This window comes from Mustela nivalis, assembly GCF_964662115.1.
Source record: "Mustela nivalis genome assembly, chromosome: 10".
Lineage (NCBI taxonomy): Eukaryota > Metazoa > Chordata > Mammalia > Carnivora > Mustelidae > Mustela > Mustela nivalis.
The window spans coordinates 42,166,219-42,189,270 of NC_139029.1; the positions used below are offsets into that span (position 1 = coordinate 42,166,219).

At 54.5% G+C, this 23,052-nt stretch overlaps 1 protein-coding gene and 1 long non-coding RNA gene across 4 annotated transcripts; one reads left to right on the plus strand and one right to left on the minus strand.

The window, feature by feature from the left end:
• Positions 1-2,994: 2,994 nt before the first annotated feature.
• On the minus strand, positions 2,995-22,681 carry TTC22 (tetratricopeptide repeat domain 22). Its single transcript, XM_082686132.1, has 7 exons — positions 21,960-22,681; positions 9,296-9,351; positions 8,985-9,100; positions 8,581-8,699; positions 7,127-7,288; positions 5,375-5,527; positions 2,995-4,821 (listed from the first exon to the last, which is right to left on the minus strand). Exons 1-7 carry the CDS (start codon positions 22,524-22,526, stop codon positions 4,285-4,287), a joined length of 1,710 nt encoding a protein of 569 aa, XP_082542258.1. The 5' UTR covers positions 22,527-22,681; the 3' UTR covers positions 2,995-4,284.
• Positions 17,562-20,786, plus strand: LOC309842182. 3 transcript variants are annotated; one of them, XR_014299540.1, is made up of 3 exons: positions 17,562-18,272; positions 19,222-19,375; positions 20,148-20,786. It is a non-coding gene; the product is annotated as an uncharacterized lncRNA (long non-coding RNA). The 3 variants fall into 3 exon arrangements; XR_014299541.1 differs by having other exon boundaries at positions 20,402-20,786; XR_014299542.1 differs by having other exon boundaries at positions 19,222-19,369; positions 20,402-20,786.
• Positions 22,682-23,052: the final 371 nt, after the last annotated feature.

Genomic DNA, 23,052 nt, shown 5'->3' on the forward strand with positions numbered 1-23,052 from the left:
TAGCCACCACCATCCGCACAGGGTGCTCCCTTGGGGCCTGATTAGGGATGAGGAGGAGCCCAGTTCAGCTCAGCTTTCAGCTGCCAACACCCACTCTGTGCAGGCTCTCGGATGGGGGCCAGCAGTTGAGGGCTGGGTCACAGCTCAGCCCGCCCACTGGCAGAGTAGTCAGACCAAAGTGAGTTGTTCAAGTTCACCTTCCTTATTAGGGTATGTTCCTTGTGGCCCTGAAGATGAACTTGATAGTGGCAGTAGTAATAAAAGAAAAGTTTTTTTCTTTTCCTTCCTTCCTTTTTCTTTCTAAAGATTTTGTTTATTTGAGAGAGACAGACAAGATACAGCAAGAGAGAGCACGACTGGTCAGGGGGCAGGGTGGAGAGAGGCAGAGGGAGAAGCAGACTCCGGCTGAGCAGGGAGCCTGATGTGGGACTCGATCCCTGGACCCCAGGATCATGACCTGAGCTGAAGGCAGATGCTTAACAGGCTGAGCCACCCAGGCGCCCCGGAAAAGAACATCTCAACTCAATAGCAGGACATACATCGCAGACTAAAGATCTGCTGAAAAATGGAATGATTCCCTCAATAGGCAGTGAACTGTCTGTCTTCCAGGGGCATGCACATGGTTTAAACACTCCTTCGAGAATGCTCACTGATGAGAGGAGTTCTGATCTAGAAGGAGAGGCTGAAAGAAGTGACGGCTAATGTTCTTTCCAACATGAGATTCTAGAAACCCATCATGGAAAAATCTTATCTGTTTTCACGATCTTTAACGTGCTTTCCTCACGCAGACTAAGCGGGAGTTTCCAGCTGCCTGATGTTGCCTGCTGGACCCACAGGAAGGAGTGGGCAAGCAGCACCAGTGGGATTCATCTTCATTACTCCGATGATGGAGTCATTAAAGCTCTTAGTCTCCAACACTCCCCCCTAAGGAGCTCCTGCTGCTTCAGCGATATGACAGACGTTCTCATGGCCACCTAGTGGACAGAGGTGTTCTGCAGGGCTCAAAGCTGTAGTCAAATCAAGATCAGCCTCCCGTTAGCTTCCTCCTGGGGGCTTCCACACCTGGCAGTGACTTGCTGAACAGGTGGAGCCAAGGGCCAGGGAATCCAACAGCCAGGGAAGTGGGGAAAGGCCACTAACACAGGATGAGTATGACTGGTGTGGTGGGGGATGGGCAGCCAGTGCTGCCAGCTAAAACTTTTGATAGTTTTCCATTTGTCTTCCAATGTCCCCAGTGTGGCCCACAAGGCCACCTGCTCTGCCTGGCCGAGACTGTGAGCTCCCTGAAAGCAAGGGCCTATTTTGGTCTCCACTGTGGCCCCAGAGCTTGGCACTATTCTTGGCATTTGGCCAGTGCCTGGTAAGTATTTGCTGAGTGAATGAAGAGAAAGCCTGTAGTCTTTCTGGATTTACTGCAAGTAAACTTGGCAGAGGATACAGCGCCAAAAGGAGAGAGAGCACTGGCCAATGGGTCTGGGTCTGGGGTTCAAGTGTGCATCTGTCATCAGTTTGTTGCTCTACCATGCCCAAGTCCTGCTCTTTTGCCTCGGTTTCCCAGTCACAGAATTGGGGATTGGGAGAAGGTGGAGAGAAGGTGGAGAGACAGCTGAAGCTTTCTGGTTGAGCTCCAAGCCTCCCAAGTCTTTGAGCTGCAGACCTGGCCCCAACCTCAGCCCTTGTGCTCCTGGTGGTAATGGAGTCACCCATTTGGGACTGAGGTAGTCATATCACTGCTGTGAGTTTACTCAGCTCAACAAGAAACCTGAGCGTATCTTGTGTGCCAAGCTCAGAGCAGGGCTATAGGGCTGAATTAGATGTGGTTCCTGCTGTAAAAATTCCAGAGCTGACTTATGACCCAGAGAGAGGAGAACAAATGTAACACAGTGGGTTGCAATGCCCTGAGAGCACTCCTTGCATAGAAGAGAGTGAAAAATGACAGTTGGAAGGATTTGACAAGATTCCCTGGAGGAGACACTTTTGAGGCAAGCACTTGGGACAGAAATTACAGGAAAAAGAGCCAGCAGAGGAATAGCACATACAAAGGCACAGAGGTAAGGCCCTTTGGGCAGGGAGACCAGTACCCGCTGGGGAGGGAACAGGGGTAAAATGATGGGAGGAGTTGATCACAGGCCTACCTCTAGACCGGAGATGATGGATCTTCGAGGAGGGCTTTGTCCCAGAAGGCAGAACACAACAAAGGCAGGTCTGGTCCAAATCCTGGCCCTTCCCATATTTATCTGTGACCTTGTTCAGTGGCTCAGTGTCCTCATCCAGAAAGTTGAGGATTATAGTGCCTACTCTTCAGGGCTCATGAGGAATTTAGTGAGCTTACATGTATGAATTGCCTTGCACATAGGAGATGGTCCTGAAAATGGGGTTTCCTTTCTCTCTTTGTCTTTTGGCCAGTATGCAGATACCCCTGAAAGAAACTCTAGCGTGTGTATGTTGGTTAATTATACAGCTAGTTATGGATGAGAATGTCAGAAAGAGTTTACTGGAAAGGTTCAACAGGAGTAGGAGGCAATGGAGGGAGAAATACACAAACTGGCAGACAGGTAAAGTAAGGCAAAGCAGCACACTGGGGAGCCTGGGGACATAGACAAACTTCACCAGCTTCCCAATTTTGCCAACAAACTGCCTTGAATTCAGTTTGTTTGGGGAAGTGTGAGGAGAAAGAGTTGCTTTTCTGTCCTAGGGAAGGGTAAAGGTCACAGTTGTGGGGTTTGAAGGACGTGGGGGAGGAGGGGACAGGGCTGTGGAGTCAGCTGCGGCACTCTGCTGCAGTGGGGGTAAGAGGAAGGAAGAGAGAGAGGTCACCACCCACAGCAGTGAGCCATGGTGAGCCATGAGATGGGAGTTTGGGGGCTTTGGGGTGGTCTCACTGCCCAGACGTCACAGATTTCACTTTTGGTGTTAGAGCATTATCCTGATGGATATCACTGTGCCCCCACGTGTTGGGTGGGACACAAAAACCCTTAACATATAAACCCTTAATGCTTTAGCATTAATCAGTTTATTAGTATTTTTCCAAACCTGTAAAATGCTGACAGTAAGTCTGAAGTACAGGGGTGGGAGGCTGGGCGGTGGGACTTTGGGTGAGCCATCCCCTTCCAGGAGGCCTCAGGATTCTCATCTAATGGGACTGGCGTGCATGATCTCTAAGGACTTCACTTCTCAGTCTGTTCTCCATCTGTCACTGGAGACATGAGAAGCAATGCAGGGGTGCTGGCCTTTCCCTGGTAACGTCTGAGGGTCAGGGATAGGAGCAAAGCAATCGGTATTAACTCTCCAAAGACAGGAAAAAAAAATGAAAAATAAATCATAAACCATTATGGGGGTCCTGCCATCGCAGGTATGAACAACGAGCATTCCCAGAGTCTGGCAAGATCTTCATCTGGAATTTTAGGTTAAATTGGCTCTTGTAGGTAGGGCCGCAAGAATCCAACTTGGTGTTTCTAAGATTTACTGACGATTAGAGCCTAAGTCTTTGACAATAAAGTTCCATATCTAGGACTCTATGACTACGAGTTCACGAGTGTAAAATTCCAAAACTTTCTTCACTCTTTTGTGGAAGGATCACGACCAGGTGCAGGTAGCACTTGCTGATAGGTGGGGAGGGGGCCCCTAGGTTCTCCTAAGAACGGAGAAATGAAGCAAAGATTCTACTGGATGGGCTTTAGGTCAGGGACTTTGGGGGCCTTTCAGCCCGAACTGGCCAAAGATGAGGACTGCTGGAAGACCGCTAGGCAGGTGGGCAAAGGCCTGCGCGGCCACGTGTAGGCTGTCTTGCCCTTACCTGCTCACCGTTCAGCTTTCCCTTGCTCTTGAATGGCTTTTCTGGCTGTGGGACCTGGAGACCCACTCCAATCAATTTATGTAAAGGCGGCTTTTTATAAGGGTAGAATGTGGCTCACGGCAATCCCAAGACAGGATCTCAGGCCTCAAGGATGGCGCACCGGGGCTAAAAAGCCGCCAAAACGGAGACAGTTACCTTCTGTATCTTGCATCCATCTTACTTTTTCTGCGTATTTGTACAATTCAGTGCTTCATATAGCAGCTTCTCAGTGGCCTCTCGCGTCTGCTCCAGCCTTCGCTGGTCGCCGGAATCATGCCTTTGTAGCTCGGTGGGCATGCCACCTGACCCTCGCGTCTCAATCGCCGGGTCCCAACGTCCCAACTCCTGCAGGAGGATCTAATTGGCTCTGCTCACCAGTCAGCCTATGGCAGGGCAGGTCCGTTTTGAGCGCCCAGTCAGCTGTAGGTGGGGCGGGGCTTCGTCGCCCTTTACAGGGAGAAGGTGCGGCGGCCCCGAGGCCCACTCCCGACGTCGCCGTCCTGCTCCATGGTCTCAAAGAGCAGCCGCACCAGCGCCGGCCGTCCCTGGGCCACCAAGGCCCGGGCCAGCCCAAGCACCTCGCCCGTGTGGCCGCGCCACACGCGCTGCAGCTCCTGGCGCAGGCGCGCCGCCGGGTACTTGCCCTGGGCGCGGCGCAACCACGTGTCCACATCGCGGCCCAGCTCGGCGTCGCTCAGCTGCGCCTGCCTCCACTGCGCCAGCAGCGCCTCGAGCAGGCAACCGAAGCCCTCGGTGTGGCTGGAGCCCGCGTCGTCCAGCTCCACGGCGCGCTTGAAGCAGGCCGCCGCGTTGGCCTCCTCGCCCTTGATGCGCAGGCACTTGCCGCGCAGCAGCTGCAGCTCGGGCAGCGTGGCGCCCAGCTCTGACTCGCCGGCCTTGGCCAGGAAGACCAGCGCCTGGTTCAGCGCCGCCTCGTCCACCGCCAGCAGCTCCTGCACAGCATCCACACCCATGTAGTAGTAGACCTGGGCGGGGAGTGGGGCGGGGAGCGGTGAGCCTTTCTTCCTGGGCATTCCGCTCGCATACTTGCTTTCAAAAAAAATTCCACTTGGACATTCCCACCCTCCCTCCAACAGTTCTCGACAAATGTTGGTCCCGCCCTGGGAAAAGGAGAAAACATACATAGCGATTCCAGTGCCAGCCTCACCACTCTTGGCCATATAATCTTGAGCCAGGTACTCTCTATCAGGCCTCAGTCTTATCGCATGTAAAATTATGATATTGTCACCTCCTGGTAATCATTTCCTTGCGCCCAGAAGGCACTTTGGATAAAGACTAATAGCCCTCACTTCCTGAGTGCTTTAGAAAGAGCCTGGCTCTGTTCTAAATGCTGTATGTGCATCTTCTCCTATAATCCGCACCATGGCTGTAGGACGTGGGCAGGGTATCTGGTGGTGGGGGGGGGGAGGGTGGACAGCTATATTTCTCTCTGTGTCCTCAGTGCCCAGGCTTGCCTTGGTAGAGAGTAAATAGGTTTTTAGTAAGCCATTGGGTACTCAAGCCAAGAGGCTGCCTTACCTGGCCGATGTCCAGGTAGGTGTTGAGGCTTGGGCACACCTTGACCACTTCCTCCAGGTCGGCCTTGGCACAGGACAGGTGGTCCCTGTCAGGCATGCCCCCGAGCCCCATCTTGGCTCGCTCCAGGTCGTGAAGGTAGGCTCTGAGGTGGATCTGCCGTAGAGAGTTAGTTCAGGGTTGATGCTCCAAGCAAGGGCTTCTGCCCTCCCTTCTACCTTAAATGATGCTGGTTTTTTTTCTCCACAGCAACTCAGGGAAGTTCTGTGGTGGAGAAGGCCCCTGAGACTGGGACCCCAGAGTCCTAGGTCCTAGCTCTGTGCCAGCTAATGACATCTTTCTGGGCCTTAGTTTCCCTGTCTGTATAATGAGGGGGTTGGATGAAGTTAAGAGCCCCTCATTCCTTTAGCAAATATGTACTGAGTACCCATCCTATGCCAGGCCCAGTGCTAGATACTGGGCATGCAGTGGTGACAAGTGGCTATGAAAAAATAAACAGGGCGGTGGACTAGAGGGGACTGCGGGGGGGGGGGGAGGCTATTCTAGATAGGATGGCAGCCCCGATTTTGTGAGAGTCCACATAAGCAATTTGGAAGGAATGGAAGGTGGCCCCAATGTACAAGCATCAGATTATAAATGATTCCAGACTCTTACCTTCATCCCCACCCCTCTTTTCCCGCCATACTTGGAGCATTAAAAAAAAATCTAGAGGTTCAGAAGGGGAGGCATGAGAAGGAGGAAATAGGTAAAAAGGGCTCATTGTTGCCGAAGGTCTTAATGCTCTATAGCCAACTGGGTGGGCTCTGGTTCCAAGAGAGCATCATAAGGTGGGGGAGGGGGGAGCTCTGGCTTTGGAGCCAGTTGGACTTGGCGGAATTCCAGCCCCTCTCTGCTCCCCTTAATAGCATGTGCTGTTCAACCTCTGTGAGCCTTATTTTCCACATTTGAAAAATTAGAACGCTGCTCTCTTCCTTGGAGAGTGCCCATGATGATTGAGAGAACATACTCTAGCCAAGATCTAGCCTATGCTAGGTGCTCAGCTCATGCCCTCATTCATTCCACAAATATTGATCGAGAGCCTGTTATGTGCTAGCACTGTTCCAGGCACCCAGGATGCAGTAGAGAGCAAAACGACAACATCCCCTGCCCCCACGGAGCATATATTTTAGTGTGGGAGTGAGAAAGACAATATGCATGGTAAATGAATAGTATGTTGGGGAGTAGTAAGCACTAAGAAGAAAAAGTAAACCAAGGAAAGAGGACATAAAATGGTGAGAAGTTGACATTTTTGGTAAGATGGTGCTAGAAGCTTCCTTTCTTCAAGACCTCCAGGAATCGAGGAAGGAAGCCAATCAGGGAGAAGAGCATTCCAGCCAGAAGTCATGACCCATACCTTACAGTTCAGGGAATGGGGTATTAGAGAAGTGACTTGTCCCCAGTCCCAGAGTAATAGCTTGAGGGGCCAGATTTCAACCAAGGTCAGTCAGCCTGTACAGAGTGCTGACCGAGTAGAGGCTGGACGTCATTGACCAGGTGGTTGTAGCGTGGTGCCTGTCGCAGGTGGGAGCCTCCTTCATTCTTTCACTCAACAACCTTACAGAACACAAAACTTGTGTCTCGATGACTCCTAAGTTCCTTTCCGCCGGGGAAGGCTCACTCTGTGACCTTTGGGCTCTGGTAACACAGTCTTAACCCCTGGCCTGTGTTCTCTGATTCCTGGTGGCAGGGTGAGGCAGAGCCTGCAGGCTGACTCACCTTGGCCCTAGTGCAGTATGCCTGCCAGTTGAGCTCTGGATCCCGTAGGCTATCCAGAGCCATGTTGCAGGTTCCAATAGCCATATCCTGCTTTCCTAGGAAGTGGAAGATTTTGGCCAGGCGATTCAGGACGGTGGGGTGGTCCTTGGCTATCTCAATGGCCTAGGGAAGGGAGAAAGGGTAAGAGCAAACGATTTGGGTTATTTGCCTGACCTTTAGGTCTCCCATCTCTGGATAGGGCCGTGTCACTGCAATGCTCTGATTCCCTAAATCCACCTGCCAGTAAGTTTGGACATACCATGGAATCCAACACTTTAGAGGACAACTCATGGGCACTCAACTCCCAAGAGCCCGACTCCCATGCTCTCTGCCATGTTCATGTGTTCTGTCCAGTGAATCCCTGCATACCCCAGGCAAACCTCTCTTCCTCAGACACATCCAGTGTATGCTCCCCCAGTTTCCCAGGGCTGTTGGAAGGAGGGTCAGAATCAGTCTTTTACCTCCCCCATACTTCTATAGCAGTGTTTCTATCGGGGCCGTAGCACCTCCTCTCTCTACTGTTACTGTCCACTGCCTGTCCTGTGTGTTTCTGCCTCCAGGATAGTGAACTCCTGCAGGGACTCATCTCTGTGCCAGGGCATGGGATAAGATCTTAAGGAGGGGTGAAGGCTCGTGTTTGTTAAATTAGACACAACTCTCAGAATCCTCATGAACCAGCGCTTCTATTCTGTTTTAAGATCTCTCATCAAGGACCTGCTCATTAATCTACCCGCCAGCAAATATGAGGGATGGGCCCCATGCAGGGCACTGTGCTGAGTGCACAGGTCAATGGATATCACACGGTGCCTGGCCTTCAGGAAAGACTTCAAAACTGAGCTAAGTGTGGGAACTACCACATAAGCAAGGTGCCCAAGAATGAGGCTTGAACAGCACTTTACAGTTTACAGTGAACTCTTTCAAACACTATTTCCTCTGAGTCTCTCAATGACCTAGAAGGTAGACGACATCATTAACACATAATGAGGTGCAGAGATGGAAGTGACTTGCATAGGGTCCCATGGCCCGTAGGCAGTGCTGGCACAAGACCCCAGCTAAGCCCATCTCCTTTCCACTATGTTACTGGGGGTGGGGAGGGACAGTGAGAACCATGTCCCGAAAGGGAGAAGTCTGGGTATGTCTGAGACATGGTGAAGAGCTTAGAAGATGGCTGGAGAAGCAGGATCGGGGACTGGGTGTGGAGAGGGTCTGGTTCTTTAGCAAAGAGGAACGGTGACAAATATCACTGTTGTTTTAAATGAAGAGAGGAGGGAGAGCCAGGTCATGCACTTGGGGGAGGGCACGCGGTGGCGGATGGAGATGGGACACCACCCAGAGAAGCAGCGGGTTCCAGGAGCAGAGGCTGGGGGATCACGCTCCATCCCAGTTTGGAGAGTGGGTGTGGCCAGGGGACATACCTTGCCAAAGCAGTCCAGGGGATCCGTTCCCGAGTACCCGCAGTCGTGGACACCCATGGGGGTGGTGGAGAAGGTGTCCTTCCTCTCCAGCAGCATCCCGAGGTAGCACCAGGCTAGAGCTGGGGGTGAAGTGTGGGAGAGGGGGTCTAGGAAGCAGCAGGATGGAGAAAGGGAGGGGGCCTACGAAGAGGAAGGGTCTGTGGCAGGAAATCACTGAGCAAGGTGCAAGGTGCCTGTGTTCGGTGGGAAGGTGCCTGCATTCTGTGAGATGAACGAATGAGTATATGGGACAGAGGGTGAGAGAGAGACAGGATGTCCCCAAAGGAAGACGATGCTAGAGGTGGGGACAATGACAGTGACAGGCACGGCTGATGACAGGTAAAGGGGGAGCCAGGAAGCCCTACCTTGGTGGTAGGGGTCCGAGGACTTGAGCACCTGCCGGAGCAGGGCCAGGGTGCGGTTGAAGGCGGGCAGCCTCTTCTGCTCCTCGCTGCCCAGTTCCAGGAAGATGCCATCTAGCCTGTGGCCAAGAAGGGGATGTGGGTGGCTGGCACCCATCCCAGCTGTCCCCAGGGTGCTGTGAGCAATCCCCAGGCCAGTGGCATGGCGGGGAACTTGGGGAGCCCTTGCCACATACATGGACTCAGCCACCTCTTCCCCGGATCCCAGGCCACCTTGCCCTCCCGCTGTCCAGTCCCTGGCTCCCCAGCCTGACCTGATGAAGAGCGTTGTCATGGTGAAGTACCAGCCCCTTTTCTCCTCCGTGGGGATCTAGGAAAGCAGAGCATGGCCCGTGGTGCTGTTACTGAGGCCTGCAGGCCATTGTTCACAGATTCCCACACTTGTCCTGAACCCCAAGAAACAGGAGGTACGCCTCTGTTGTGGTCCTGGATCTGCCACTGGTGGCCGGGTAACCTGGGGCGAATCACCTCACTTTTCTGACTGTACAGGTTTTGATGAGATAATCCATGTGAATGCCCTCTGTAAGGTGCCCATCACGGGGCAGGAGGGGAATACACTTCTGCCCTCCATCTTGCTTTCCAAGCTAGGCTCCCCTCTCCCTGGGTCCCCAACCATGCCCTGGGATACCCCCATTCCAGTGCCCGCCTGTCACCGGTCACCTTCACTCTCCCCCACTGTCCACTGACTTCTCCCCGCTTTAGCGCCACCCCTCAGCTTCCTTTCTTCCTGAGAAAGCCCTTTTGGGCTTGTTGATGGAGTTCAGCCGCAGCCCAGGACCCCCCTGAACGGTTTTCCCACTGTTATTCTTGCCAGCCTCGCCAGGCATTTAGACTGACTTGGGCACCAGATAAAATATTTATGCTGTTATTTATGGGAGTAGCTGCTGCTGCCTCGGGAAGGAATTTTAATGAAAACCAATAAAACCCCTAGTGCATATCGGCAGCTCTGTTTCGGGCTCTGGTCCCTCCCTCCACGTTCGCCTCCTGGCCTGGATCTCCAGGCTGGATTCTGCACTCACCGCCCCCCGCCCACCACGGCCTCCTTAGCTCAGGAGCTCATCATTCCTTCACCCCTACTCCCAGCATCTGGGTGAATGTACTCCAGCCAGCATTCCTGGGCATCTGTGGTGTGAGGCCCTGTGCTGAGTGCTATAGGGATGCAGCACTGAATTGGACCTGCATCCTGGCCCAAAGGGGTCACAACCTAGCTAGGAAAACAGGTCCAGGCATAAATAATAGAGCTTGACTGGGTGACCATCATGTGCAAGGATCCCGACACCCACCCTCTCAATCTCTCAACTACTTATTGGGTAGGTATCATTTGCCTTTTACAGATGAACATATTGAGGCTCAGAGGGGTTAAGGGATTTGCCTAAGGTCACACAGCACATAAGTGTCAGAGCTGGAACTTGAACTCCCTTTGTGAGGGTCCAAAGCCCAATGCTCTGCTTACCACACCAGGTTTCCTGTAACACTAATAAGAGGCCAAGTCTGAACAAGGCCATGAGAGAGATGTGGGAAGATGCACTAGGATGGGGAGGCCACTCCCAGACAAAAGACTCTAAGAGGGTCTTGCGGAGGAAGGTCCTGCTGTCAGGTGAGTCTTGAAGAGCAGTGGTATTTCAGAGGGTGGGGTGGGGGCCAAGGGCATTCCAGATGGAGGGCTTAGTGTGGAGACACGGGGTGCACCTGGTGCGCATGGAGCATGGAATGTGTGAGTGGGGCGTGGTGGGGAGAAAATGTCCGCAAGTTATGCCGCAGGTGGTCTGGGGAGACTGTGGATGAGCTTGGAGGGAGAAAAGAGAGAGGGGGTCCTGGGAGTCCAGTCCCACTGAGAGGTGTGACTGCCCATCGGGGCAGGGTCTTGACCCAGGGCTCAGGCCAGAGCCCCCAGAGGAGTCCCCGCTAAGCACATTTCTTAGCCACTATTCACCCAGTACCTTCTCTGTTTGGCCCAGTCTGGGCACAATGGGGACAGGAGAGGAAAGGCCGGTCCACCTTTAGGAGCTCCCAGTCTGGGGCAAAAGCCTGATCATACCACAGTGCAAGCGGAAGGAAAGCCAGGGGTTATGGGAGGAAGTGCCCTGCACAATACAGGAGTGCCCACAGAGCTTCGAGAGGAGGGGTTGCTGGAGCAGGCTTCTCCAGGACAAGGAGGAACCGTCCAGGTGGACACCATGAGAGAAGACAGCAGATGGAGGAACATTGTGTGTCTAAGCTCAGTTGGAGGTGAGGGAGCACGGCATGTTGTAAGGGGTGGGAGAATCAGGAGGGGCCCCCGAGTGCCTGGCTCAGGCCCGGGGATTCTTGTGCAGGGTAATGGGAAGCCATAGAAAGGGCAGTGCCCAGATCCAGTGTGTTTTACATTCATACCACCTTGGACAGTCCTCCTGTCACATAGGTGGGAATATACACATAGGGCTTTGGCTGGGGACAGGGCTGTCTGGAGTGGAGGGCAGCAGTTGCCAATGGCATCCTCAAGACTTCAGTGGGGAACATTTGTTAAAGCAAAAGCCTAGGATGGGCTGCTAGGATAACCATACCTGCTGTACCTACACGGCACTTGGGACATAGGAAGGGGGGACTCAGAGTCATGGGGCCACTACCGTGGGCCACACTGGCCAAAGACCGAGACGTAATGTCAGTGTGTGATCGTGTGAAGTGCCTCAGGCTTCCTGGCTGTCTAGAGGGATGATCTTGTGACCTCTGGGCACATACCCACTTTGAGGTTGGCCAAGCTGAGTCCTGGTGGGGAGAAACGGAAACCGCTGCCTCGTTCAGCCTTCCGACAAGGAGCTATGGCCATGAGTGCGAGCAGAAGCTCAGATGGCCAACAGACCTGGCCATGTGAGGCGGGTGACCCCGGACAGATGAGTTACCTCTCGGAAGCTGTATCCTTATCTGCAAAGGGGATAATAATATGGAACTCGCAGGCATTGTGAAGGCAGTGTCCAGCCCAGGGTACATGATCCTTAAGTGTCGGACCCCTTTCTCCTGGCTTGGGTTAGAGCTGAGCAGGCTTGGGGGAGTCCAGGAGGCTGTGCTGTCCATTGGCCTCATTTCATATCCCTCTGGGGCAATGACCTCTCAGGATCCCAGAGGGGTCCTGGCTCACCCCGTTCTCCACTGCACCTTGCACCCACCCACGTGCTACTACGGCCTCGGATTCCCTGTGTGGGTCCCATGCACCTTTCACCCCTTCACAGACCCCCAGTGTTGGAGAGTCACGTGGTATCCTCAGGGATCTCCCCGTTCCTCTTGTTTGGCATTTAAGCCACAAGAAAGTAAGTTATGGGGGCGCCTGGGTGGCTCAGTGGGTTAGGCCGCTGCCTTCGGCTCGGGTCATGGTCTCAGGGTCCTGGGATCGAGTCCCGCGTCGGGCTCTCTGCTCAGCAGGGAGCCTGCTTCCCTCTCTCTCTCTGCCTGCCCCTCCATCTACTTGTGATTTCTCTCTGTCAAATAAATAAATAAAATCTTTAAAAAAAAAAAAGAAAGAAAGAAAGTAAGTTATGTGCCCAAATCACAGCTAGTACCAGAGAGAGCTGACGCCCCAATCATGCCTTCATCATCCTAGCCCCAAGCCTTGTCCTCAGCACTGTTTCCTTGATCACTCTCATTCTCCCTCTGAGAACACCGAGACCACAGAGGTGAAGCAACTTACCCAGTAACACGCTAGTTAGTATCAGGGCTAAAAACCCATTGGTATCCTTGAGTAATTCAAGAGCCTGGTTGTGGTTTGCACTACGCGGGCAATACTACCACCTGGTGGCGATATGCCTGAATTGCAGGGTGACTCCAATCTGGTTCCCTTCAACTTGAAGGCTAAAACAGATTTTCAGAAAAGTCGCTAGCTGAGTGACCGCTCTGTGACAAATCCCAAACGTAGTCCCTCCTCAGATTCTGCCAAAGAGTGACATTTGCAAGAGGGCTTATGGGGTTGCAGATTCGGACTGGAGTGAGTGGCCCAAACAGATCTAGCCTGAGGCCTCTCCTGCCATGAGCTTTAATCCTCTAACCCCATGATGAAGATGGTGGGCGCCATGCCCTCTGCCATAGGCTCCTGGCCGGAAAATGGGCTGTCTCTTTAAAAATCCTTCCGGTTGTAACTAAAGCAGCAGCTGAGGTTGTTACCAGGGGCAACCTGGCAAGCTACCGTGCGTTAAATTAAATTAAACAGGCCTCTGGTTCCCCTCTTTCCTCCTAGAGAAGGGAGGGGCTGTTCCACCTCTCTCCTAGAGAATAAAATTGCCCTGAAACCTCTTAGAGCTGCAAGGCTCTCACTTCCAGAGTTGATAGCTCCCAGAGGCAAGGTGGTGGAGGCAGCCTGGGAGGCCTGGAGAGGGCTTCTAACAGAGAAGGCATGTTCCCCAAGGGGCTGCTGGGTGTGGGCTCTGGGCAGCACACCACCCTTTCTCTTGTTGGGTCCTTCAAAACCCTTCGAACTGGGGGTTCCGGGGTCTGGAGAGGGAGCCTGCCCAGGCTGCAGGCTGGAAGGGGTCTCACATTAGGTCACCACTCCATGGCAGATCGGGGGGAGGGAGCTGGGCAAGGCCCAGGCACCAGCGCTGACCCTCAAGTGAAGTCCTCAAACCCTGGGACTCACTGAGTAAGGTGCAGCCCTCAGGCAAGGGGTTCTCAGGACATTTCCCTGCTCCCCGGGTCGGGGCCTCGTTGTTATCTCCCTCACTTGAGAGAGCAGGAAGGCTTGAAGAGGCAGAGGCTTGCCCACTTAATCTGACACTTCAGGCCAGGTTTCTCTGACTTCAAGTTTGTGTTCTTCCCGCAACATCCAGCTGCAAGGGTTTGCACAGCGTTTACCCTTTACAGAGTGGACACACACAGATGCCATTTGGTCCTCAGACCATCCTGTGTGGATTGTAAAGTTACTCTCTTAGCACAGATGGGAAAACTGAGATGTGACTATGTCAGGGCCTGTGTAAGCCCAGACTGAAACCTGGAAATTGGCTCTTTTCAAGAATTTCAGGAGATCTTTTAGTATACCAATGAGTAATGAATTTTTATGCCTCTGTACAGGCTATAGAGAGACCTTGCTGGAAAATAATTGCCTTGCAATTTGAATGTTGCTCCTGATGATGTTGTACCCTCCATTTCTGATTCCTGAGAGTGGAACAGTTCTCCTTCGGGAGAGGGAGGATTTGAAGGAGCAAAGAGCATGAACTCTCCATTGGGCGTTAGCACATCCGGGGAATGGATCCTCCCAGCAGCCTGAGAAGGTGAAATGTACCTGCCTCCTTTCCTGGGTGAGGAAACAGCCCAATAAAAAAAAAAAAAGCCACCACCCCGCCTCGTAGCCCTGGGTGGGAGTGCCAGGATTCAAGTTCACATCTGCTTCCCTCCAACGCCCCTGTTCTTTCCACCTCATCACGCTGACCCTGTGAGGGCTGAGGCTGCAGAAATCAAAGTCACGAGGTGGCAGGCCTCGGGAGTGCAGTGCGTTCTTCCTGCACGACTGGAATGTCCTCACTGGAATGTCCTCGTGATGACAGGCAGCAGCCTCCTGGCTCTGCACACCGAGCCCCGCCCCCACCCCACCTGTGGGACGTGCACCAGAAAGGGCAGGGTTTTCCCTCCCCTGACCCAGCTCCTGTCACAGGGGTTGTCGAGATAAACAGGGATGGGATGGCCCATTCCTGCCTCTGCCTCCCCCGGGGCTCCTAGAAGGCCCCCAGCCCAGTCTGGGCCTCGGTTTCTGCATCCACAAATGGGATGATCCCACTTCCCCCTCCTGTGTCACAGGCAGGTTGGTGGGGGTGGTCAAGGTGACTGGTGGGAGGGGTTTGAAGGGGTGGCGCTGTGCCATGGTAGTAAGCCACTCTGCCTCCCTGTCCTGGCTTCTCTGGATGGTCTTCATGGAATTTAAGATTTGAGCAGACTGACCACAGCTTCCCATTCTCACTGCCCTTCTGATCCTAGGTCTGTCATGTCACCGAGGAGAGTCATCTTTCCCTGCTCTGGTTGCCTAGACTTGCAGAACTGTATGGAGCCACTTCTCTACCCCACTATCCTTAGGGAAGAGGGACCCTTTCTAGTCCTGGGTCCAAACCCAGCCCTGGAACCAGCAGAGATGGGTGGGTCAGAAGAAGTCTCTTGCCTTCTGTAGTAATAACGGTGATGCCCGAATGTTCTCAGTTCCTCAGTTAGCACATTCGTGAAATGGATTCTCCCAGCAGCCTGAGAAGGTGAAATGTACCTGCTGTGTGTGCCCTTAACATTCTTTCCTCCTATAAAAGAGATGGCTGGGCCAGGTGAGGCTAAAGGCAGGCTGGACTCTGGGATCCTACATCAATGAGGAGGGGAAACCCAGTTCTCGAAGTTGCTAGGTACAGAGGGAGAGAAGCCAGCCTCAAACTCAGAAATGTGAGTGGTTCCAAGGGCTCAGAAGGCTGGAGCCAGAGCCCAGGAAAACTGTCCCCCAGCCTGGGCTTTAAGTCCAAGAGACCTGAGTTCAGTTCCTGCCAACCCCTCCTGGCTGTATGCCCTTGGGCGAGTCACTACTCCTCTCTAGCCTCAGTTTGCTCATCAGTAGAATGGGCTAATACTGGTTCTGGTTTCCCAGCATTTCTGAGAGGACCCGATGAGGTCATCTATGAAAAGCACATGAGTGCACAGTACCTAGCTCACTCTAGGGTGATCCATCTCTTTTTTCTCACCGAACCCAATCAAATCACTCAGATTTGTGGGGGCCCGTGCGTGTGTCTCTTTGCAAGCACTATGGGAGGTAAAACCCTGCCGCGATCTCCAACTCTTCAGTCCTGAAGATACTGTCCTCCATGTTCTGCAAGCTGTGGTTTCCCAGGAGGTTCATTTCTTCCCCCACTTCTCTGCTTCTCAAAGTCCTTCCTGTCCCTGAGTCACTCTGGCCGCCACCTTAGCCCAGTGCTCTCACTTGACAGGGGAGGAAACAGAGACCCAGGGAGGGAGGGGACTTGCCCACTAACCCACAGTGAGTTGGGGCAGAGCTGGGGCAGGAACCCCATCCTGGCTCCCGACTTGGGAGTGGGGTCCTCCCCAATGCCATTGTTCCCTTCCCAAGCCTGGCTGGGGGCTAGGCGAGGGAGACCACAGGAAGGGCTGGAGGAAACAGAGTGGGGTCTCTCTGGGAAGGAGAGACCTGGGGCTCCCTTGCATCCTGGCTCCTGGCAGCCCCATTGGGGGATGAGGATGGGAGGCCTGTGACCATCGATGTCTCTGGGGCTGGGCCTTCTGTCTGTGAGCACAGTTACACCTCCCCCAAGCCGGTCAGGCAGGCACCACTGTCTCCATTTCACAGACACGGACACACAGAGAGGCTAGGCAGCTGGCCCAGGGCACCCTGGACATTGCCAGCAGAGCAGGGATCCCCTCCAGGTTGTGGACTCCCATGCAGACCCTCTGACCACACTCACATCTGTGCATCTGCCCTGCACCACGCACACTGCGCCGCCCCCACCTCCCCCGGGGCCCTGCGGGTCTCATGGCAGCTGTGGTGCTGGAGGAGACGGGGGGGGGGGGGGGGGGGGGCTGAGGGAGAGGGGGGCCACGTGGGAGGCCGAAACTGTGTAAGGAGGGAGGTTCTTTACTCCTGGCTCTGGAGCTGGCCTTCCCCATGGCTGCAGCGGTACAGAGGGTGTGTGTGTGTGTGTGTGTGTGTGTGTGTACGCTTGCGTGCATGCGTGTGCATACCCACGTGTGCGCAGGGGCCCCTGAGGCTTCTGACCAATGGTGCCCTCGATGCCCTCTCTGAACCTGTCATGTCCTTGGTGTGATGGCAAATCACACTTCTCAACGGGCAGTGTGTCTGTGAGTCTGAACAATGATCAAATGCACTAATGAATATGAAATTCTGAACTCCGGGCCTGGAACCCCTCGTGCTACCCACCCCCCACCATAGGCAGGGGGACAGGCCTGAGGGAGTGCACGCATGCGTGGGCATGTGTGTGTCAAGTCACCGGTATCGGCAAAGGGGAGACAATCAGATATACCGGAGCTAGCTTGGGATAGGGGTATTTTTTAAAGAAACAAAGGTTCAAGTTACCTTATTAAAAAAAAAAAAAATGGGGATTTGAAGGCTCAAAGTCCAGTGACTCAGTGAAATGGAATTTAGTAACAGTTACAAAGACCTCTTGGGTGTCCCACCCTATGCTGGACACTGGATGGTGGGGCGGCTAGAGAGAGGCCCAGGGCACAGGGAGAAGGCTGGGCCTTGACACAGCCTTCCACGTTCTCTCAGTCCTCGTAGCCACCCAGTGAGATGAATGCTAGAATCCCATTTTGCAGATAAGGAAACAGAGGTTCTGGGAAGTAAAATGGCTTACCTGGACTACCGTGATGGAGAAAGAATTTTAACCCAGTCTCTCTACCTCCAAAACTCCTAACACGCCCCCCCCACCACCACTTTGAGATTTGTCACCAGGAAATCCCCCCATGACTCTGCGTGTGCAAGCCCGCACCTGCGGGAAGGGGGTGATGGCAGGACGACAGAAATGACAGGTAAGAGCAACCTGCCTTCTCACATTGTTGTGACTTGAAGAAAAACAGGAGGGAGTGAAGAGCTGAGAACAGGAGTAACAAACACCCCCTTACACACATGCGCGCGTGTGCATACACGCTGGGCTTATTTTTGGGTTACGGGCGGAATTATTAACTGTACAAGGTTTTCTCTGGTCATTTCAGTTAGCAACGAGCCCTGGTTCTCTAGTCCTTCTTCAGCTTTGAGTACCAGGGGCTCCTCCTTGCCTGAGACAGTCCCAGCCCCAGGCAGATAGAAAAATCTCTCCTAGCGACAGCGCAGGATGGGGCCAGACCACGAGCTGCCCACCCCTGGCTGTCCCCCCACGGGTCAGACCCTCTCAGCAGGAGTCCCACCACCTCCTTCCCTGGCCCCCTTCCTTGCCACCCTCTCCCTCCCACACATAGCAGCCCACCTCCTGTTGCCCGAAGCTTCCTCTGCCCTAGATCTCCAGGACATGGTCCGTGCACAAAATCCCTCACCACCCACCAGCCGTCTGCACTTAGTGCTCCCCACCCCCTTCTCTGACCTCCACAGAGACAGCAAAGGCTTTGTTGTCAGACAGGGTGTGGTGGATTCCACTGCCACTTACTAGCTCTGTGACCCTGGGCCAGTTACTGAGCCCAACTATGCCTCAGTTCCCGCTTCTGTGACACAGGATCAGAAGGTTCTTGTGGGGACTGAGATGGAGTCTGGAAGACATGCACAGAAGACGTTCACAGGTATTATGGTGTGTGAAGGTGTGTGCTGTGTGAAGGAAGGCTTCAAGGCAGAGGTGACATCTGAGCGGGGTTTTGAGGGATGGAGTCTACTTTCCAGGCAGGGAGGTATGAGAGAGCACAGCATGTTGGGAGGAGCAGAGGTGGTTTCTGGTTGCTGGGAGGTCAGAAGCAGCTGAAGAGGAGGGCGGGAAGCAGATTTCAGAGACCGAGTCAGCAGTTCCTGGGCCAGCTTCGGTTCTTCCGTGGGAAGCTTCTAGCTGCCCTCTTTCTAAGCCATTCAGCCTTCACTAACACCAGCTCTGCAGGTCCTTGCCCCAGGACCTTCACACACACCACGCCCCTGCTGGGAGTGCCCTCACCTCGTTCCTGCCAGTACACTCTGGCTTCTTCCGGAAGCCTCTGTCACTCACTTGTGCTGAAAGGAAGTGTTCCTTCTCTGAAACTCAGTCATTGTCATTCTACCTCCAGAACTTGGACTGCAAACTCCAATATCTGGAGCGCTCAGGCAAGGGTAAATAAAAGAACAAATGTTTGCTCCTCCCTTTGTCCATGAGCTTCTTAATGACAAGGCCTGGCACACAGTAGGTGTCCCATAAATGTGAAGGTGCCGAGCACCTGCCTCTCAGACATGCCCAGGATTTTCCAGCTTATGGGCACTTTCATCCCGTGATTTGATCGAAGGCAGAGATCACTATGGTTAACGTTCATGAAGCAGACGCCAAGACCAGAGACGAAAAGTGACTTGTCCAAAGCCACACTGCAAAAGCGTGAGAGCTGGGTGATTGAGCCCAAGCCTCCTGCTCTAACGACAATGGAATCATCATTGTTACCCCAACGTGGCCATTTCTTGAGCATCTACTCTGTGCCAGGTGCTTTGCAGTCATGATCTCTTCCAAGTCTCAGATGAAAAATGGGAGCTCCAAATCCCCAACTTTCTCCTGTGACGCAGGCACTGGCCAAGGTTGCGTTGACCAGAGACCTGAGGACAGAGCATGGAGCTCGGTGCTGGACCACTGCCCACCTGAAGCAATCAGTTCCCTCCCTGAAGCCCTGGGCAGCTCTCTGCTTGACATTCCATCCTCTGGGGGTTGCTCATGGTGAGGGTAAGCCAGTGGGGAGGTCGGGGTGGGGGGTGGCCCCCACCATGGCTAGGCTGACCGGTGTTAGGGAGAGAGATGCTGGACCCTGCCTGATCCCTAAGGCTAAACCTCTGCCTCCATGCTCACCTCCTCCAGGAAGCCTTCCCCCAGCCTTCCTGAGAGCAGGAAGGGGCTTTGTGGACCATCCAGTTCCCCCTCTCTCTGCCTCCATTTCACATAGGGGGAAACCACAGCCCAGAAGGGAAGGCCTAGGAGGCCTCCTGGCTCCTAGCTTAGGGCCCTTTATGCCCTCCTCTGCGGCTGGGACTGCAGTCAGTACATACTACACTGTTCGTGCCTCCTGCTGATGGCAGCAGGTATTCAGGGCCTCAGGCTCTGGCTTTTAAACAAAACCTGGGTCCCTATGGGCTCCACGGGATGGTCATAGCTAAACCCCCCTCCCTGAGGTAGAGAAGACTCCCCGGGCCTGCCCAGGAGCGGCGGGCGTCATGTCCTATTTGCTGGCTCTGTGCACACTCTTTTCCTAGTGCTTTCCAAGTGTCAGCGCTTTATTATGAAGCCTACCAACTAAGAATGCCCTCCTCTGACGGCGGAGGGAGCCCAGGACATGGGGACCATTATTATCCCAATTTTACAAGGAGGGAAATAGAAGCTCCGTGATGCTGAGGATGGGCTGGAGGGGAGAGAGCGTGGGGGAGTTGGGATTTGATCTGGAGTGTCTGACCCGCAGTCTCCTGTTTTAACCTCTACCTTGTGCTGCTCTCTTGAACTCAAGTCTGTGCCCTCCACCCGGCATCCCCTGAGGCCTGCACTCCACATTTCCTCTCTGAAGCTGGAAGGGGTTTTGGGTGGAAAAGGCTCCAAGGGAGTGTGCAGCAGTTTTGTGAATGGAGTCCTGTGTGAAGGCTTGTTGTTATCTAATTATCACCAATCTAAGCCATTATAAAACATCGTGGTTATCAGCTAAACCCTGCCTTCACGGAAAAGTCATGGTATTTCTCTGAACCGTGGTTTCCTTTTCTGTAACAGGAGGAAAACACCCTCTGTCATCCAATGCAGTTAACCTTTGAGATGGCTCCCAGGGATCCCCATCTGGTGTTCATGTCCTTGTGTAGTGCCATCTCTTTGAGTGTGAGCTAGAACTAGTGACTGACTCCCTTCTAGGGAACAGACCATAGCAAAAGTGATAGGATGTCCATGGGGCCAGGACCTCAGGGGGGCTTCTGGCCAACAGCCAGTGAGGAACTGAAATCCTGCCAACAGCCACACGAGGGAACTTGGAAGCACGTGTTCCCCGCAACTGAGCAAGCCTTCAGATGAGAACACAGCCCAGAGGCACCCAGCTCAGCCATGCCTGGATTCTTGGTCCACAAAAACTACAAGGCAATAAATGTTTCTTGTTTTAAGCCCGTAAGTTTTGGAGGGTATCTGTTATGCAGCTATAGGTAACCAATACACCTGGAGTTTTTCTACTCAGTGCAAGGCCCTATTCTGCCCATACAAGTATTCAAGATATATTTATTGAGCACCACTGTGTGCCAGGCACTGTGCCTGGTATAGGGTTTGCAGTGATAAACCAGACAGATGTTATCCCCGCTCTCAAAGACCTCAAGGCTGAACTAAGGACACAGATTTGTGAACGGACAGGGTGAGCAGTGCTGTGGGAGCCTAGGGCAGGCACCTGATCCCCTCTGCAGAAGTTAGGGGAGGCTTCCTGGAGGAGGGGATGCCTGAGACAAACCCAAGACTGGGGAGAACCTTCCGGTCAAAGATGGAGCAGAAGGGCATTATAGAAGGAGGCCAAGGGAGTGGCAAGGTGAGCTGTAAGGAGACTTGCCCACTGTGGGAACACAGGGAAGAAGGCTGTGGCAAAGCATGGCTGGAAGGGAGTACATGGGAGAGAGAAAGCAGAGCGGAAGAACATGGAGGGTCTCAGGTGCCCACTGGAGAGCCTCAGACTTATCTGCCGGGCAGTGGGGAGCTGCCAGGGGTGGAAGCAGCTAACATGGCCGGTAAGACTGAACAAGGTGAAGAAAAGGCAGAAGGGTCAGGCAGGAGGGCAAGGACCCATGCAGGATGATGGCAACTACACCAGTCAGGCAGGAAAGGATGAGGCTGAGCTGGCAGAGGGAGGTTGGGGAGGCGTGGCTAGATCTTAGAGATATGAGCAGGCCCAATGGACAGGGATTTGGGGTCTAAGCAGATGGGGAAGGTGGGGTAAGGGGAAGAGAGAGGAGCTAAGAATGCTACCCAAGTTGTGTTGTGGGGTTGGGTGTGTCATTTACTTGGGTGGTGTGCGCAGGCGCATGGGCATGTGTTTGCTGGGAGAATCAAGACAAGAAGGATGAGCTGGCCAACTTAGAATTTGCAGCGTTGCCAGAAAAGAAACTTAGGCAGATTGTCCCGCTAGGAAGCAGGTCTCCGCCCTAGCAGAGAAAAGCTACAGGCCAGTCTGGGAGAGGCGCCCTGGCAGGGCATTCCGGAAGCCAAAGGGCCAGGGTTTGGGGACAGTCTGGGTGCGGGCACGTCCCTGAAGACGCTGGGGGCCACGACACCAGCCCTCCCGACCTGGGGACGGGTCACCCACCTGCTGCGCGTAGCCCAGCGCCTTGTCGTACAGCGCGATGCCGGCGGCCAGCACCTGCGCTCGCTCCTCCGGGCTGGTGCAGCCCACGTCGAAGCCGTGCGCATAGCCCTGCTCCGCCAGGCAGCGCGCCGCACGGAGCTTGGGGTCCCCAGCCGCCTCGCGCTCCGCCGCCAGGCCCATGAGGTCCGCCAGACGCCCGGCGCACGCCTCCTCCTCTTCCTCCTGGCCCAGCCGCCCGTACACGTGCGCCAGGTTGGCCCAAGCGTTGAGGTTGCCCGGGTCCTCGCGGGCCACCTCGAGGAAGCACTCGCGGGCCTCGCCCAGTTCGTCGAGGTAGAAGGCAAAGACGCCTAAGAGGTGGCGCACGGCGGGGCGCTGCGGGGCGGCCGCCAGCTCGAGCTCTTGCTGCAAGCCATCCCGCTGCAGCTTCAGGTCCCGGGCGCGGAGCGAGGCCGGCGAGCGCGGCTCGAAGTTCAGCTGCATCTCTAGGTGGAAGTGGCCCGGCAGGTAGTCCAGGTCGTCGATGAGGGCGTCCAGGTCCTCGGCCGTGGCCTCCGGCTCCGCCATGGCAGCCCCGCCGCTCTCCGGGCTTCGCCCCAGCCCCGGAGGTTGCAGGGGTGCAGTGGCTGAGGCTCCCCCGGGGGAGCCCCAAGCGGAAGGCAAGGGGCAGCGCGAGCGCGCGAAGGCCCAGTGTCCAGCCGCCTCCGGGTCCCGGGGCGCCTCCCTCTGGTGGGAGGGTTTGAGCGTCGCGCCCTGGGAGCGCCCTGTGGGCGTGTCGGGCTTTCGCTGCTCAGTGGCTCTTAGACACCTGCATTACACAACCAGGTGTGCCCGAAATACAGGTGCATTGTCAAGTGCAGGGCGCTCAAACCGTGGTGCAGAGCGAAGACCTGTTTTTACTCTCTCTGCTCAGCTGATGCGGAATCAGGCTTAGGAAATAAGCACTTGCCCAGGTCACAGAACTCAGGCTGTGCCCAAGCAGCCCGGAACCCAGCTGGCTGAACCCCAGGCAGGCCCTTTCATCCGTAGGCGCTCCTCCACGATCTCTGCGTGTGCTCGCTAGTGACTGGGAGGGTGGGGACTGGCCCTTCCA

Excerpts from the sequence above, each read along its gene's own strand:
- TTC22 (XM_082686132.1), bottom strand. The coding sequence starts at position 22,526 with ATGGCGGAGCCGGAGGCCACGGCCGAGGACCTGGACGCCCTCATCGAC. Across the intron at positions 9,352-21,959 it reads CGCTGGGCTACGCGCAGCAG|ATCCCCACGGAGGAGAAAAG; the intron begins GTGGGTGACCCG and ends CTGCTTTCCTAG. Across the intron at positions 7,289-8,580 it reads CCCTGGACTGCTTTGGCAAG|GCCATTGAGATAGCCAAGGA; the intron begins GTATGTCCCCTG and ends TCCCTTCCCTAG.